This window comes from Sinocyclocheilus anshuiensis, unplaced genomic scaffold (assembly GCF_001515605.1).
Source record: "Sinocyclocheilus anshuiensis isolate Anshui unplaced genomic scaffold, SAMN03320099.WGS_v1.1 scaffold813, whole genome shotgun sequence".
Lineage (NCBI taxonomy): Eukaryota > Metazoa > Chordata > Actinopteri > Cypriniformes > Cyprinidae > Sinocyclocheilus > Sinocyclocheilus anshuiensis.
In genome coordinates, this window is record NW_015540942.1 from 1879520 (window position 1) to 1898422 (window position 18903).

General features: G+C 40.9%; 1 protein-coding gene across 1 annotated transcript in view; it reads right to left on the reverse strand.

Moving 5' to 3' along the window:
- The window catches only part of LOC107689691 (proline-rich protein 12-like), a 27670-nt gene that overhangs the window by 5510 nt on the left and 3257 nt on the right, over positions 1-18903 (reverse strand). The window contains exons 2-11 of the mRNA XM_016487810.1: positions 15538-15692; positions 13500-13661; positions 8887-13361; positions 8509-8727; positions 7392-7466; positions 6005-6826; positions 1662-1739; positions 1223-1339; positions 968-1101; positions 1-295 (exon numbers count right to left, since the gene is read on the reverse strand). The exon at positions 1-295 is cut by the window's left edge and continues 373 nt beyond it. Coding sequence (XP_016343296.1) covers positions 1-295; positions 968-1101; positions 1223-1339; positions 1662-1739; positions 6005-6826; positions 7392-7466; positions 8509-8727; positions 8887-13361; positions 13500-13661; positions 15538-15692 — 6532 coding nt within the window. The remainder of the gene's footprint in view (positions 296-967; positions 1102-1222; positions 1340-1661; positions 1740-6004; positions 6827-7391; positions 7467-8508; positions 8728-8886; positions 13362-13499; positions 13662-15537; positions 15693-18903) is intronic.

Below are 18903 nucleotides of genomic sequence, written 5' to 3' on the forward strand. Positions count from 1 at the left end.
TTCTTTGTGTTTCTCTTTTTCCCTTTCTTTTTGTTTCTCCTTCTCTTTTTGCTTTTCAAGTTCTCTCTCCCTTAACTTCTCTTTCTCCTTTTCTCTCCTAGATTTCTCGATCTGTTCCCTCTCTCGTTCTCGCTCCCTTTCCTTTTCTCTTTCTCTCTCTTTCTCCTTTTCTTTTTCCCTTTGTTCCCGTTGCTCTTTCTCCCGTTGTCTCTCTCTCTCCTTCTCTCTATCCTCTCGTTCCATGCGAGGTGGAGTCAGGCTGCGTACAGGTTGTGGCTTAGGAAGAGACTGGCGTCTGGTAGGAAGAAAAGACATTCATCTTAGCAACGACAATATACTGATTAAATTGACAGTTTGCCTGAAATGAAAATTCTGTCATTATTTACTCAGCCTTGCGTAATTTTAAACCCATATACTGTTTTTTTTTCTGAGGAATGTCTTTTCCACACAATGACAGTTCATTCATAGTGAAGAATTTCTGTTAAGATTTAAGCCTATGCCACAGGTTTTACGTCAGCAACATCAAATGTCAATAGCTCTCGCATATCTCAAAATCAATGATCATAACGCCAATATTTTATTTGAGAGCTGAAGCATTTGAAAGATTATCAATAAATAAATACTTAAATTGTGTTGCTTTCTCACACAAACCTATTGTATGATTGCAGAGGACTGAATATAGCGTATGAGTCAGATGGACCACATTTATGGTGCCTTTTTAGTGTTTTTTGTTTTCTTTTTAATGCTTGATAGACATAGCACCACTGTGAACTGTTTTATTAAACAAGCTGTATGCAGATTCTTGAAAAATACTGTGCTCCACGGAAAAAGCAACAACATTTAGGTTTTGAAAGCATGTGGGTAAGTAAATGATCACAGAATTCTTTGATTAACAGTAACTACTCTATTAACTGCAATATAGTACAGGACCACAGTAGCTCCAGAAGTGCATTTAGGGTGAAATTACCTCAGTGTGAGACTGGGCCGATGCCAGGGTTTCCGCGAGCACACTCGGACATAATCCTTTTTATTCACATTCTCCAAGAATTTGACATATAAACGCTGATAACGCATCTTTGCATCTCCAAAGTAGCCCAAATACTGCCAAAGAGTGACAGAGGACAGATAGCGTGAGTTTAAGGAGGTGGTGTAGTATTACTTTTTTTATGCAAGCCATCCAATGCATGCTATCAATGCTTATCAAATACAAAAACACACTCACATTACTGGTAGCACAAAACTGTCGCTGTCCATCTTTGATTTCAGGAGCGAACTTCTGCAGCAGAGCTTTCTGGACCCTCCATATTGGAGGAGGCTCTCGTCCTGTCTGCAGCGCCAGCTGAGAAAAGTCATGAGAATTGAGCAAGTTAAGTCGGCATTAAATAAAAACTAATTTTTCATAATTCATATTCTATTTTGCAAATGCATATTATAGATCTTATTGTTAATGATTCATCCATGCACATTTAATTTTTTGACCTTGTAATGTTTAATTAAATTGACATAACTGGACCTTCCTTAGAAGCAACAGACTTCTCACTGATGTATAGCAGATTTTCCCAATCATTTAGTCTGCTTAAACCTGGCTTTCCACAATCGACTCTAAGCATTTATTTTTGACTGCAACACCCACTTCTCAATTCAAACAACAAGAGACAGACCATGGATCTCCAAACCTGCTCCTGGAGTGCTACCGTTCTGCAGACTACAGTTCCAATAATTTCAATTTCAATTTCAAGCTTTTATTGTCATTGCATCGGAATGCAATGAAATTTCAGAGACTACACACAGAGGTGCTACAATACGACATTATCATGTTTCAGCACACCTGTCTGTAATTTTCAAGTTACCCTGAACAGCTTGATTAGCAGGTTCAGGTGTATTTGATTGGGGTTGGATCTGAACTGCTGGACAGTAGCTCTCTAGTGCCCCTTTTCTGGGTAGCATGAACCGGGTGCTGGTTCAGAGCTAGTGCTATTGCCGGTTCAGAGTTGGTTCGACTGGCGAGCCTTCTAAGAACCGGTTTGCTTTCCATGGGCTAGAGAGCCACCACAGAGCCAGGTCTTACGTCACTGAATACGTGTCATCTTTCCCAGTAACGCTAGCGTGGCAGGGCCAAACACAAACACACCATCAACAATGGCGGACATTGCGTTGCTATTGATGTTCATGGCTTTGTGAACCTACGTTTGTGCAGCTCACCGTAGTTTGTATAGACAGAGATTACAAGTGAGAACTAGATCAAAAAGTTTGTAAACAAAATTTAAGTTGGCTTGAAAAAGCCTAGCTAGAAAGTTTGAAAAAGTTTTAAAAGCTTGCAGTCTGAAAGTTTTCAGTTTGAAGTAGTTTGAAAGTTAAAATAGTTTTAAAGATTAAAGTTTGAATGTTTTCAAGGCAATACAATCTATAAGAAAAACAGATAGGTATAAAACATATTGCTAGGGTACCTGGGGTGGTTGCTAGACTGTTTCTAGCATGACTAGCATGTTGTTAACAGGTTTTTAGCATGATTAGCATTTTACTAGCATGTTGCTAGCATGATTAACATGTTTGCTAGCACAATTAACATGTTACTAGCATGTTGCTAGCGTGTTTCCAGCATGATTAGCATGTCGCTATCATGTTGCTGACATTATTAACAAGTAACTAACATGTTGCTAGCATGATTAGCAAGTGACTAGCATTATTAGCAAGTGACTAGCATGTCGTTAGCATGATTAGCAAAGTTACTAGAATGTCGTTAACATGTTTCTAGCATGTTGCTAGCATTATTAGCAAGTTACTAGCATGTTGCTAGCATGATTAGCAAGTGACTAGCATTATTAGCAAGTTACTAGCATGTCGTTAGCATGTTTCTAGCATGTTCCTAGCATGATTAGCAAGTGACTAGCATGTCGCTATCATGTTGTTAACATGATTAGCAAAGTGACTAGCATGTTGCTAGCATGACTAACAAGTGACTAGCATGTCGTTAGCATGATTAGCAAAGTTACTAGAATGTCATTAACATGTTTCTAGCATGTTGCTAGCATTATTAACAAGTTACTAGCATGTTGCTAGCATGATTAGCAAGTGACTAGCATGTTGTTATCATGACTAGCAAGACACTAGCATGTTGTCAGCATGATTAGCAAGTGACTAGCATGTCGTTAACAAGTTTCTAGCATTTTGCTAGCATGATTAGTAAGTTACTAGCATGTTGCTAGCATGATTAGCAAGTAACTAGCATGTTGTTAGCATGACTAACAAGTGACTAGCATGACGCTAGCATGATTAGCAAGTTACTAGCATGTTTCTAGCATGATTAGCATGCTACTAGCATGTTTCTTGCATAACATGTTTCTAGCATGTTGCTAGCATTATTAACAAGTTACTAGCATGTTGCTAGCATGATTAGCAAGTGACTAGCATGTTGTTATCATGACTAGCAAGACACTAGCATGTTGTCAGCATGATTAGCAAGTGACTAGCATGTCGTTAACAAGTTTCTAGCATTTTGCTAGCATGATTAGTAAGTTACTAGCATGTTGCTAGCATGATTAGCAAGTAACTAGCATGTTGTTAGCATGACTAGCAATTCAATAGCATGATGCTAGCATGACTTGCAAGTGACTAGCATGTAATTAGCATGATTAGCAAGTTACTAGCATGTCACTAGCATGTTTCTAGCCTGATTAGCAAGTTACTGGTTGCCTAGCTGGTTTAAGTTGAAAATATATGGGTTAAGCTTGGTTGATCTTTTAGCAGGTCTCACAGCTTGACCAGCTAAGACCAGCCTGACCAGCTAAAAAGGTGCCAAAACCACTTTAAGACCAGCCTGGAAGCAGCCAACCAGCTAGATAGATAGATTAGAAATATTAGATAGAGTGGAAGCTTAAATGACGGGAGACCAGCCAAAGCAGCCAATCAGCTTAGGCTGGTTTTAGCAGGTTTTTTCAGGAGGGAGTTTTTAAGCTTTGCTATGGCAGTAGACAGCTGAAATACACCATATGTCTCATTGTATAAAAGTTTTCAATTAAAGTCTATGAGATTTTAGGTGGTTTTGATAGTCTGGTTTACGAAAACCGTAAGCCGGATCAGGTAGAAAAGATATAGCAACCCGAGTCAGTTTGGCGGTAGTAGCTTTTTCAAGCCAACTTAATAAGATATTGTTTCATCTCTGGTATCATTTAAGATTTATCCACCCCCTCGTAAAAAGCATAAAAAGTAAAAAGAAATTGTGGTTCCTGTTGGAAGTTGGCAGTTCTTGGCCAAAATAAGCTGAGAGACTATTTCATATCAGTTTGCTTTGTTATAAAAAAAAAAGGGAAGTGGTTGTAGCTTTAAAAGTCTAGGAGATACATTTTAAAATTTGGTCTCAGAAGAAGAAGAAGAATTAGAAGAAGAAGAAGAAGAAGAAGAAGAATTAGAAGAAGAAGAATTAGAAGAAGAAGAAGAAGAAGAAGAAGAAGAATTAGAAGAAGAAGAAATAGGATTTCAGTAAGTTGTTTTTTTCAAGCCAACTTAATAATTGAGACCAGAATGCAAGAAAGAAGCTTCCTCCACAGACCACGGTTGTTTTTGATTAATTGCATCAGTCGTGTTTAGCTGCTATTTCAAAAATGGAGGTCAAAAGTTTCTGTTTGTCTTGTTGGTCACGGTCACCCCGCCTCCAGCCTCTGACGCAAGCAGTTCTTACTTCTAGACCAGAAATGTTTTGGTGCTACTTATGAACCACTTCCTGGTTCAGAGCTGGTGCTTTGGGTGTCAAAAGACAAAGAACCATAGACTGTATAAAAACATGGACATAGTGTCCGTGACGTCACCCGCAGTTTTCCGAAGAGTGTTTTTGAAGCCTAAAGTAGGCGGAGCCGGCCGTCGCCATCTTGGCAGCGTGTCACCGCGCGTCACTCCCGGATAATCGAAAATGGGCAAAAAGGCGGGAGCTGGTTGCTGAAGCCACGCCCACCTAGCTCGACGGTGGTGACAGCAGCGGCAATCCACCTGTCACTCAAGTGGCCACACCCTTAATTATGCAGAACTTTAAGGCTTAATATAATTTAAACGGATGAGTTATAAAAAAATTCACCCCCCTCACAGCCCTGTATGAAGGGCAAAATTAGCTATATAGACCAAAATCATTTTTTGAACCAGGCTGTAAACGTTTTTTTCTGCTGTAAAGTTGGGCATTTTAACATGGGGAGTCTATGGGATTGACTCCCTTTTGCAGCCAGCCTCTAGCGGCCAGTTGATGAATTACAGTTTAAGTCACTTCCGTGTTGGCTTCACGAGAGAGAGCGGGAGGTTGCAGCTTGCAAGAACCGATTTGAAACTAGGCTCTGGCTCTGAACCAGCACCCAAACTGCCTTGGTGGAAAAGGGGTATGGGAGCAGGGTTGGAGAGCTCTGCGATAGACAGAATTAAGTCCCCACCCAACTTTTTTTCTTTTCTGATAATCTGTTTCACTCGGATGTATGTCACACTACGGAAGAAAAGATCTGTCACTATGTCCGTTTCATTGCGACTTTACTATTAAAATATTAAAAGGATAGTCCACCCAAAAATTACAATTCTTTCATCATTTACTCTTCCTCATGTTGTACCATGTATGACATTCTTTTGTATGCGTAATGCAAAAGAAGATAATTTAAAGAATGTTGGCAACCAAACGGTTTTAGTTCCCATTGACTTCAATTACAATGTTTGACCATACAATAGAAGTCAAAGGGACTCAAAACTGTTTGGTTATCGGCATTCTTCAAATTATCTTCTTTTATGTTCCACAGAAGAAACGGAGTCATACAGGACTAGAACGACATGAAGGTGAGTAATGATGACAGAATTATCATTTTTGGGTGAATCCCTGCAAGCATCTAAATATTAACTGTATACATAGAAAACTACAAAAACAAAAAAGCAAGGGATTTTTACCTTAAGAGTACCAATATCTTCAGTGCGCACCACAATAAAACAGGGGATACAGTTGAGAAAAGAAGGAAGCATTTACATTTCATTGATTTTAATATCTGACTGTAGACATGTTAATATACTCACCATCAACCTTGGGAGCACCCAGCATTTCATACTCAGGCTCTTCTTCTTCTTCCTGCTTGCGCTCCTCTGTCCTTATCTGATCAACTTCCTCCTTCTCACTTCTGTCTTCTTCCAACTCCTCTTCTTCCTCCTCACATTCAATCTGTCTGTCTTCTTCCTGATTTATTTCTTCATGTACCTCCAGCACAGGTTCTTCCAGTTCCTCATCCTTGCCTGGAACATGTGCCTCCTCCTGCAGGTTGGGCCGTGAGAGCGAATCCAGTTCCTGTGACATGTTTATTTCTGTCTCAGGTTCAGTGTGTACATGCGGAACAGACTCAGGTTGTGGGGGTGGCGGGGGTGTGTTAAGAGACACCGTCTGCGGAGTGGGTGGTGATGGTGTAGGAGGTGGAACTGCAGAGAGACTGTGGGGTGTGTCATAGAGGGCAGAAATGGCTGATGAGATGCTCTTCTGTAGGTCCTGGTTCTTACTGACAGAGTCTTCCTCGTCTGAGGAGAATGACGGCAGGGTCTCTAGGTTCCTCTTGAGCTCCTCGTCAAGTCTTTTACAGGGGGACGGACAGTTACTGAGACCCAGGCTTCCATCACCCTCGTTGTCTTCGAAGGGGGGAGGTGGAGGAGGCGGTGGTTGTGGAGATAATGGACGAATGCCTCCCTTTACTGAAGAGGAATCTGTGGAAGTGCATCCGTCCACAGGTGGAGCATCAGTGCCCGCCTGCTTCTTCCCCGTTTTCAGAAAATCCAGAAAGGAAGATATAAAACCCGACTTCAGCTCTGAAGATTTCTCCTCCATCTATGAGCGAGAGGTGCAGAGAAATGAAAGGTGCAGATGGCAAAATACAAGCAATAAGTGTCAAATAGCATGGAAATGTTTACGCAGAAGGCAAATATATGAAAAAGAAAGAACCAGAAAACAGCTTACAAATAGATGACAATGATTAACATCTTTAAATTATATAATCACTGTAGTCCCACTCTCTTATGTTAGGTTTGTCTAGAAGGAGGTAAAACACCTTACTAAACAGCAGGGTGGTTGATGATGGTTACTATGAATCAGTAACCTTAGCAACAGCCACCCTAGCAACAGCGCTCTCCCTTTCTTTTATTGCATTTTTTAAGAACTGTCATCAGGGTGGCCTGCCAATCATCTTAGTCTATGTACTCTGCTCCCTCTAGTGGCAAAGTGCATTCACTGAGAACAATGCTTCCCTAGTAAAATAACTGTGAAAGAAATCCAAAATTCATTTTATGTATAATTTAGTAATGTGTCTTTTGGTCAAAATATGAGTGGTTTATTGTCTTCTTATCGAATTACAACTGGAAAATGGAAATAGAATAAGAATAAATTGAAGTCTTACTGAGCCAGAAAGCTTCTGCATGGTGGTCCAGGCCTCTGGGGTCATTTGGTCATCTATGTCTCCCTCCCAGGACATCTGCAGACACATAAATCATTAAAATTGCACATACCCTGGCTCTTCCACCCTTCTTTCATGAGGCTACTTGTTGCTGAGGCAACAGAGGACATTTCATAAGTGCAATTTAAACATATGGAGGAGGGCATAACTTGATTACGGCTGTAAAATGTTGTTGAGTTATTGAATCTTCATGCTTTAAAACATGGTTTTGGTCTGACAACATTTCATAATGTTACAGCAGATGTTTACTTTCCACATTTAGGACAAAATATTTGTGACTTTGACATGTATTTTTTCAAATTATGTCAAACCATTTCATCATCATCTAGATTTTTATGTATTTGGAAAGATCCTACTCAGGTTGTTGATCATCTACTCATAGTGAGCTTGGTCGCAGCTCAGTAATTGACATTCCTTTTGCATTTGCATAAATCACAACTTATTTCACATGCTGCTTCTCACCAATCCCTTCTACTATTGTCTAACAGTGCTGTGCACTGCTAACAAAAATGACTATAAATAAATATGCTTGATAAATCAATTTACAAGTACCCTAAAAACTTTAAGAAAAGAAAAGAAAAGAAATGTTTTAACTAAAAAGAACAAATTTAGCAAAGCATTTTAATTTGGTAAAATTAATCTATCACAGCTGCCAACACAGCCTGGCAAGTCTTCCACAAAATATCTATATGCACCTCCTCCACTAAACTTTGCTCTAAATCTGCAGGTCATTTGAGGACATCAAAAGGACCCAATATGAACTAGCACATTGTTTGTTATGTTTTTAGACACATAGGTTGCAAAAAGTGAGGTTGTCACAACTGATTTTATGGTGTATCTTTATGCTAATTTTTGAAAGACACCAATTTATCTTTCTAAAGATTATGAAAGAGATATTAGATATTATGAAAGAGATATTTGTTGCAATAGAGATATTGCAATAAATAATTTCCTTAAATGCAAAACCACAGAATTGACATTTGCTCTGCATTTTACATACGTAGAACATCTGGAGTTATTTAAACATTTTCTGTTAACATTTTTGCAAGCCGAGACTCACCTCTTGGGGTTTCTGCTTCATCTTTTCCTGACCACAGCTCATATCATTTCTGTTCATGTCAGTTCTGTTCATGTCCACACTGGTAGTGGGCCCTGGGCTCAAACCAAGTGATGGTGCAGAACCTACTGAACCATCAGACAAAACTGGATCTGTACTAGACAGGGAGTCTGTCCTCAGTAGGGAGTCAGACGAGGGTATGGAAGGAATAGGGAGCTTAATCTGGGAGGAAAACAATTAAGCAATTACTATATTTAAGTATTTACATAAAAGGTATTTCTTGAATCAATACATGCTTTTACACTTGTCACAGTTTCATTGATCCATCATTCCCACAAACATAATTCTTTCCATTGGTGCAAATCGTAACCTTTTACTTACTTTGATTGGTTTGATGGGTTCCTGGTATTGTTGCTGAGGCTGATGCTGTGCAAGTTGATGGTGTTGATGAAGTTGTTGTACATGTAGGTGCTGCTGTTGATGCATATGTTGTGGTTGGTGCTGCTGTTGCTGCTGTAGATGGTGGTGCATGTGCTGTTGTAACTGTGGCTGATGATGGAGGTGAGGTGCTTGTTGTTGGTAGTTCTGCCCCTTGTTCATGTCTCTGTGCATTTCTAGCATTTGATCATCTTTCCTTCCACGTCCTCTTCCTCGACCACGGCCCCTTCTACTCTCTCCACCAGGTCCCATCATGTTCCTGCAATATGGAGGCTCAGGAAGAGGCCGAATACGTGGCCTACCCCTGGGTCTTCGTGGACCCTCACGTTTAGGTTTGGTGGGTTTCCTCCCCCTTTTCTTTGGGCCATCATGTGTGAGCAGCTGTGGAGGAGGTCCAAGGGATTGGTACCCTGAGGGGTGGCAGAAATCTAAATCACCCATCAAAGGGCTTAAACTGCCAACTCCTGAACCACTTCCAGACTTTCTGCAACTAGAAACAAGATCAGGAAGCAAGTCTGGCAGACGTCTGCTGTTTAAGCGGATGTCAGCTGGAACATCTGCTTTATCTTCATCATCCTCAAATTCATATTCTTGAGCATAGTTCTTCTTAGCCTGTGATTGGGCATTAGGCTCTTTCCTCTGTTTAAGGAGGTGAAAAGAGCTTGTTTTCAAAAGTTTTTTAGGTCTAGAGGAACAAAAGATTGGTGAGGTGAGTCCCCCTGTGCCAGGACCACTACCTACACCCGCAGAGACCATCATTTTGTTTCCAGTTCCGTCCACTACGTGTCCTGTGCTGCCCATCCCAAGGCCTGGGCCCTGAGACTGAATTAAGCCTAGTTGTTCTGTGTTTACAGTGGATGGGAGTTCATGGGATTTCAAGGGGTCCAGATCTAAGTGCATAGTGCCATTGCCAGATTCAGACAAACTATGACAATACTGCCCATAACCCTGATCACCATGGTGACTCATCATGTCATATGCACCTCCTCCACCACTTGTAGCTTTAACTGCATCCATTCCATCTTGTACTGTTCCACGTGCCTCTGGCACACCATCCTCACCCCCTTGTCCTGCACTTCCACCACCTCCAGCACAACTTGCCTTGTAGTCCTCAGAGCAGAACATATCCTCCATACCTGGAAAAAAGGAACGATCCTCATCTTGGAGAAGTGAATCTGGGAAACAAATAGATGTCAGTGGCATGAACCGTTGTTGCTGGTCTTGGCTCTGAACCTGGTTCTGAGCTGTTTTTCCCACAGGGCTACCAGTGTCATATTGATGCTCTTTGAGCTGATCCAGCTGTGGCTGTGAGAGCTGTGGCTCTTGTTCCCTGAGATGGGATTGGGGCTGTGGAGGTCCAGAAGTTGGTTGCATGTGGTGAGGGTGCTGGTGAGGATGCTGATGGTGAGAGTGTGCCTGTGGCTGATGGTGGGCATGAGGAGGTGGATGGTGTGAGGCCATATGGTGCAAATGAGAGGGGGTTGACATGCTCAAATCCGAATCAGACAAGAAATCATGAAGCTCTGCTGGTGGTTGTTGAGGGTGGTGGGACTGATGGTGTGAGGACATCCTATGTTGTTGCTGTTGTCTGTGATGATCAGTGCTGCTCCCATCTCCTGCACCAACTCTGTCAGCTGGGCCTGGCCCTTCCCGACTATTTGTTCTGGAGAGAGATCTCTCTAGCATGTCTAGTGGTGAAACAGAATTCTGACTTGACTGGCTTTGGTTTCGCTGAGCCTCAGGTCCATAGTGGACCTCCATAGTTTGGGACTGGAGCTGGAGTTGAAGTTGAGAGGCCTGTGGCTGAGTGTCTACTCCTCCAGAGCCATTAGTACCTAATCCCCCAGTTGGTCTAATCATGGCTTGTTGAGTCATTGAGTGTTGTTGTTGCTGTGAAGGAGTTTGTTGGTTGTCCATCTTGTTTCGAGTGGTATGCGAAAGGACAGACTGGAGAAGGTGAGCCTGGGAGATTTGCTGAGACGGGTCGGGTGGAGAATCCATTAGTCCAAGAGAGGACTGGGTCTGTTGCTGCTGAGAGTCTGGAGTCTTTCGTAGGTAGGGTAATTCTGAAGGATCCTGAGCTTTCTTAAGATCTATATGTGAGTGGGACATTGAATGGGGATGAGGGTGCTGTGAATGCTGAGGGTGTGATGGGTGAGTAGGGTGATGTTGATGTGTCTGATGACTATAAGGGTCTCCTCCGCCATAGTGAACCACTGAACCAAGGGAGTCATGTTGACCATGAGAATGAGTATGTGACAAAGAATCAACTGCACCTCGGCCACCATTTGCACCAGCTCCAGCAAGCACTCTATCAGACTTAGTCTGTTGCTGCTTTTTCAGAGACATCTCCAACTGGTTCTCTAAACCTGTGCCTGGACCACAAGAGCCAGTAGCAACTGAAGCCACATTGTTGGTGGTATTATTAGTCCGAATGACACTCTGTAGATGATAACGTTCTTCAGATGCCTTGCTTAGTTCATAAGCAGAGAGAGACTTTCCTCCATCTCTACTCTGGGAAATGGACTGGGACTGCGGTTGTTGTGAGGCTACTTGCTGAGCTTGCTGAGAATGATGCTGGGAGGGATTTGGTGCTGGACTCTGTGAGTGCAATAAGTGCTGAATCAAAAAGTCATCCTCATCTTCTTCGTCCTCCTCTTGAGATCTTTCTACCCCAAGCATATCAGAATCAGACTTAGATTTTGGTGGCGTTGTGTGATAAGACTGTGATTGCTGGGGTGGCAACCTTGTGTCTGAATATCCTTGTGGAGAAGCCAGAAATGCTGGGGAAAGAACTGAGGATAGGTACTTGTTGCCCCCATTTCCTCCAGGTGATTGTGCAGGGCGAGTTGGGGCAGGGGAGTGCAGACCTGGGCGGATTATTCCAGAATTACTTGAGGGTGACGGGCTGGAATCTGGCAGGTGGTATGATCCTCCACCACTTGCTACACTAGCACTACCACCACCTGAACCACCCCCCACACTTCCTGAACTACCTGCTCCGGATCCGGTGGTACTGTTTGTTGTACCAGTACCACCTCCAGACACCATTAGGGCAGGTGAATGTCCTGTACCACCATAGCCCAGTGAGGGACTTCCTGCCCCTCCAAGAGATGGTGGCAAAGAACCATATCCTGAATCAGAGCCATAGACCACCTCAGCTGAAAATGAACGTCCTGCAGTTCCAAGACTTCCATAAGCTTTTCCTGTCCCCCCAAGGCTGGAAACAAGATCCTGAGCCTGCGGAGAACTGAATCCCCCATATGGCTGGGGCAAGTGAGAGGTGGGTGGCTGGCTTGGTGAATATGACTGTTGCTGTGGTGGGGTTTGACCAGGAAGGCCAGCAGTTGGCTTGACAGGAGCAACTGGAGAGCCATATGTAGACAGGCAAGGTTTGGGTGGCTGCTGCTGCGTAGAAGAGGATGACACTGTTGGAGGTGGAGGTGGTGGGGGTTGCGGTGTTGATTGGGGTGGTGGTTGCTGCCTTGAGGGTGCAGAGGAGGTACTGGATGAGACATTAGGATTAGAGGCAGAAGAGGAAGAAGAGGAGGTGGAAGAAGCTGAAGGAGGAGTGTGAGGGGTTCGAGATGAGGAAGAGCCAGAGGAAGAGTAGCCACTACTTGAACTGGCACTCTTTCCTGTTGTCCCAATACCACCAGCCGAACCAGCTGAGGAGGAGACTGAGGAGGAAGTGTACGGGGGCTGGATAATAGGACGATATATCTGCTCTGATCGGGGAGAGGGTTTGGGGTCAGATGATGGACTCTGCTCACCCAGTGGACTACAGTTTATGGAGGAGCCATGCCGATGATGGGGTATCTGCTGGTATCCTGATGCACCACAACTAAGATAGTGTTGTAGGGGATGAGGTGTGGAAGAGGATAGTTGAGACTGTCCAGGAGAAGGTCTCTGGTAGTGCTTGATCACACTGTCTTGCCTGGAGATGGCTCTTTCCTGGGACTGTGGCGGTTGAGGGGGTGCAGAAGAAAAAACAGAGGAATTGTAGAGCTGAGAGGACTGATCCTGCAGCTGTGAGGACAGCAGGTTAAACTGAGGTGGTAAATGGCGTGTTGATGAGGATGCAGGTGCTTGTGGTGGAGGAGCACTACTGTGCTCTTGTGGCCCTCTATATGAAGCAGTCCCACTCTGTGAAGACAGAAGACGGTCAAAGCCAAGACTTGACTGGGAGGGTGTTTTAATGTGTAGCAAAGGATCATGTGGTGACAGAAGACCATTGGAAGTAGGACTGAAGGTAGGCGTGTCCTGCAGAGATAATGATGGGGTCACTCCAGGGAAGGAGCGCCCTGAGAAGGATGCAGGGTGCTGATATGCCGACAGAGCAGAGGAAGAGGGAAATGAGCCAGAGCCAGGTAGTGCACCAGAAATGAATAGCTCTGCAGGGGCTGGAGTATGCATTGCTACAACAACAGAGAGAGAAAGGAAAGGAAAAAGAAAATGATTCAGCAGTTAATAAGGTGATTCTCTATCTTTATTTCATGATATATTTCTGTGTTTATAATTAGATAATTCTACATTCAATAACTCAAAATACTAACCAGTTTGCCAGGAGGGGGTGCGAAATTGGGAGAGAAGGGAAGAGGCAGAGGGGGGTGGCTGAGCACCTCGGGATTCCAAAGCAGAGATCAAGTTCATAACTGAAGCATCTGGTCCTGAGGGACTTGCATGGTGTAGTCCAGTATCAAACAAGCCTGAGAGCCCTGCAAAAGACGATTATTAAGACAAAGTCTAACACCTGCTCAGAGGATGTCTTTTTTTTATCATCTCAACATCAAGGTACACAATGAATACAGTACTGTGCAGAGGTCAGTACAGTGTTAAATCAAAGTTAATCAAAGTTAAATCAAAAATCAAAGCAATTTCTGAAGAAATAAGTTTTTATGTGCTGTCACAAAATTATACTCAAACTAGCTGGATGAAACAACATCAGTAATTTTCCAGTAATTAATTACATAATTTTGTAGACCTTACCTAAGCTCCTTCCTGTGCCCCATGCTCCACCTTGTCCAGAAGTGCCTGGATGATGATTTGTTGCATATCCTTGCAGGGGGTGTGGTGTGGCATAAGGTTGACGGTGGAGGAGTTCTGAGTCTGGATGGGAGGATCTGGAGCTCCCATAAACCAAACTGAAAAACAGAGGATTAAAAAAGAGGTAACTGACAAAGGGAACAGTACAGAAACAGACACAATAACAGAGTAATTGTTTGCATACATTCTTATGCATTACATGACATTTGGGCATCTGACACAACCTCCCCTTTCTTTAATTGGCCAGCACATAATACATACATAAGAGAAGTAAATGTTTACACTGTAAATGGTTAAGTACTGCTTAAACGTTCTATTTTATAAAAAAAAAATTTAATTAAATCTATTTAAAATGTTTAAATAAAAAGACATTTTAAGGTTATAAAAACATAATATTCATAATTTTGCATAATAATAAATTAACAAATAATATTACTGTTAACTTTTAATAATTATACATTATTAATCACACACCTTAACTCCCAGTAATATTTCACTATATATTTATTTATATAATGATGCAGAGAAAACAAGTACTGGGAAGGAATTTTGATTATACCATTGTGTTGGTTCACTGTTTGTTGTTTATTTAATATGTGTTTTGTAAAGTATCTTTGATCAATTTTAAAACAAAGGGAAAAAATATTACATTCTACTAATATATCTAATTAAATGATCACTAATTATTTAATTTTGTAATTAGCCCAATTAATGTACAATCCAACTATGACTTCCAACCGTGTTTTTTTTTAACTTGCTCAAACATCAACCACTTGTGTTCTCGTCATTTAAAAGTAATTTTGGAGGACTAAATCAAACAATAACTCACTGTATTGTATCAAAAATCAGTCGTGTGACATTGGGATGGATTTCATTGTTCGCCCTCTGTTCAGACAGTGAAAAAGTCTGTTGGTCTCTATACTCATACTAAATCCCTGTATAGAGTATCAGTTGACCCAGCTTGGCATTATCCCTCTCACACCACAGCCACACACAAAGATTAGCTCTTTAATCAGCCTACTCACTTCCACATCCTCCTTCTCCCAAAAAGCATGCAGGATCTGATTTTGACAGGCTATATATAACAATCATCACAACATCAAATATATTATCAGCATTCTCAATATTGCCTCCTCTATCTATAAATTAGGGAAATATGCTGACTTATCAATATGTAACTTATGAATGACAAAACAAGATCATTTTCTAATTCATTTTTTTGTACCTTGTCTCACATTTACCATGGTGTAGTCCAGTATCAAACAAGCCTGAGAGCCCTGCAAAAGACGATTATTAAGACAAAGTCTAACACCTGCTCAGAGGATGTCTTTTTTTTATCATCTCAACATCAAGGTACACAATGAATACAGTACTGTGCAGAGGTCAGTACAGTGTTAAATCAAAGTTAATCAAAGTTAAATCAAAAATCAAAGCAATTTCTGAAGAAATAAGTTTTTATGTGCTGTCACAAAATTATACTCAAACTAGCTGGATGAAACAACATCAGTAATTTTCCAGTAATTAATTACATAATTTTGTAGACCTTACCTAAGCTCCTTCCTGTGCCCCATGCTCCACCTTGTCCAGAAGTGCCTGGATGATGATTTGTTGCATATCCTTGCAGGGGGTGTGGTGTGGCATAAGGTTGACGGTGGAGGAGTTCTGAGTCTGGATGGGAGGATCTGGAGCTCCCATAAACCAAACTGAAAAACAGAGGATTAAAAAAGAGGTAACTGACAAAGGGAACAGTACAGAAACAGACACAATAACAGAGTAATTGTTTGCATACATTCTTATGCATTACATGACATTTGGGCATCTGACACAACCTCCCCTTTCTTTAATTGGCCAGCACATAATACATACATAAGAGAAGTAAATGTTTACACTGTAAATGGTTAAGTACTGCTTAAACGTTCTATTTTATAAAAAAAAAATTTAATTAAATCTATTTAAAATGTTTAAATAAAAAGACATTTTAAGGTTATAAAAACATAATATTCATAATTTTGCATAATAATAAATTAACAAATAATATTACTGTTAACTTTTAATAATTATACATTATTAATCACACACCTTAACTCCCAGTAATATTTCACTATATATTTATTTATATAATGATGCAGAGAAAACAAGTACTGGGAAGGAATTTTGATTATACCATTGTGTTGGTTCACTGTTTGTTGTTTATTTAATATGTGTTTTGTAAAGTATCTTTGATCAATTTTAAAACAAAGGGAAAAAATATTACATTCTACTAATATATCTAATTAAATGATCACTAATTATTTAATTTTGTAATTAGCCCAATTAATGTACAATCCAACTATGACTTCCAACCGTGTTTTTTTTTAACTTGCTCAAACATCAACCACTTGTGTTCTCGTCATTTAAAAGTAATTTTGGAGGACTAAATCAAACAATAACTCACTGTATTGTATCAAAAATCAGTCGTGTGACATTGGGATGGATTTCATTGTTCGCCCTCTGTTCAGACAGTGAAAAAGTCTGTTGGTCTCTATACTCATACTAAATCCCTGTATAGAGTATCAGTTGACCCAGCTTGGCATTATCCCTCTCACACCACAGCCACACACAAAGATTAGCTCTTTAATCAGCCTACTCACTTCCACATCCTCCTTCTCCCAAAAAGCATGCAGGATCTGATTTTGACAGGCTATATATAACAATCATCACAACATCAAATATATTATCAGCATTCTCAATATTGCCTCCTCTATCTATAAATTAGGGAAATATGCTGACTTATCAATATGTAACTTATGAATGACAAAACAAGATCATTTTCTAATTCATTTTTTTGTACCTTGTCTCACATTTACGACTGCTATGCTTTCCCGATGTGCAATGATACAGAGTGTAGCCCAGAATTCTGATTGGCCACTCTGCCTGTTGCCAGCCAATCAACTGCCTTTTGCTGTCTTTGCAGGCTGTCTCTGTTGTCCGCTTTCATAGAGAGTGGTGACTTCAGTTGACAATGGTGGTTAGGATGTTGCTGAGGTAAGACAGAGCCCTCATTGATAAAAGCTCTACACCGACTGAATTGCCTTGGAAATCCCCTCCCCTCCATCCTCAACAGGCTCTTAGTGTGAGTACAGCTCAGTTAGTCTAGATCCCTCTCACTCTGAGACCGGAGTGGGAAGCCACAGACACCACATACTGAGTGAGCGCGTGGTGAGGGGGTGGGTGTCATTCAACAGAAGCAGTGGAGTGGACCAGAAAATCTATTTTAAAACCCATAAAAGAAATGTATTCTTACCTTATTTATTCTTTACCTTATTCAAACCTACATCTTCGAGTGTAGTATTCAAAGAATTACCTAAATAAATCTGTACAATATATAAGCACAGCCTCTTATTACATACTTCCCGACAGGATGCAAGAATAGATTTTATATTGTCATTCTCCATTAAATAGACTCCTGGGTTCAATATAGTCACTGGAATACATGTCTCCCAAAAGACCCTAATAAATGTGACAAAGACAACTGATGTCCATCCTGAGGGGGTTCCATCTGGGAGCATGTCCATCTCTTTTAAAAACACCCTCATCTTGGAGGCACAAGACTCGCGTAATTAACGGGATAAAGGCTCTAATGAACTGGGTTAAACATTTAAATGCATGAGCGAGAGCGCACATCCCAGCTGCCAACTGCTTCACTGATTGTACCTCTGGCATAATACATAATATACAGTGCCATGACAAAAGTACCCTTATGATGTTTTGATACATTGCTGCTTCTGTTTGATAATGATTCTTTAGTGGAATCGTTTCAGGTTACGCAGAACAAGGCAAGCATTGTAGATAAGCTGAGTCACTGCTTTATAAACTATTAGAGACACAGTACCATGCAAAAGTGACACATTGAAAAGGACTTTGAAAGAAAACATTAGAAATAGCATCAAGTTATGAACTGGATATGAATAATCATTTAAAAAAAATATTAAATACATATGAGGAACCCTGACAAGCAGATGTTTCTCCTGCAACTGAATGTCTTATCTTAAATAATTAATGCATCATAGCATCAGTACTCTCTCTTCAAATGCAAGTATTCATGTACATGAAATAATTATTCTGTGCAACCAAAGGAAGCAGTTTCACTTCCAGGTAATGTGAGGTTTGATGGGAATTAGACAGTAATTGGCTCTTAATCCCAAAGAGGCAGCTCAGAGACGATCAGGGAATAGATGCTGAACTTCTCAAGAATTAAGTAAACTGAAGGACATCGTACAAACAGTGGGGTTCAAAAGTATGAGACAACTTAGTGGGTCTGTTTTGCTTTTAACTAAATATTATTTTATTACAAATTAGGCTATAACATCAGCATAATAATGAGTGAGAAGTTACATGTAGTATTTCTTATTTGCTTATTATTTTTCTACGGAATATTGCAGTGTTTATTATAAATGATTTATCCGTGCACATCTTTTTAAAATTAATGTGCACTCATAATCTTTAATCATAAACATGAACTTTTCCTTACCCTCCCCCTCACAACAGCATCTCTTCTCTGATCACGTGTGCACCGGTGCGAGGGCTGGACAATAATTCCTCCCTCCTGCAACCTGTCACTCACCTGAGATGGCAGCAATTAGCAAACGACAATGACCAACAATCCAATCAATTACATTTTTCTCATTCGAGAAGCCATTTCACTTGGATATAAATGTCACAATAGGGAAGAGAAGATGGTTTCTGTTTCATGACGACTTTAAAAAAAGCAGGACTGAGCAAAAGTTGACATTCATGTTATCATGATGAAGGAAACCTTCATACAGTTCCCACTGCCAATGTCACAAATTAGCTTATTTGATTAGTGACCTACAAACACATTTTCTATGTTTTAATATTTTATTTAATTGATACTACAGTAAAAATTGAGGTACT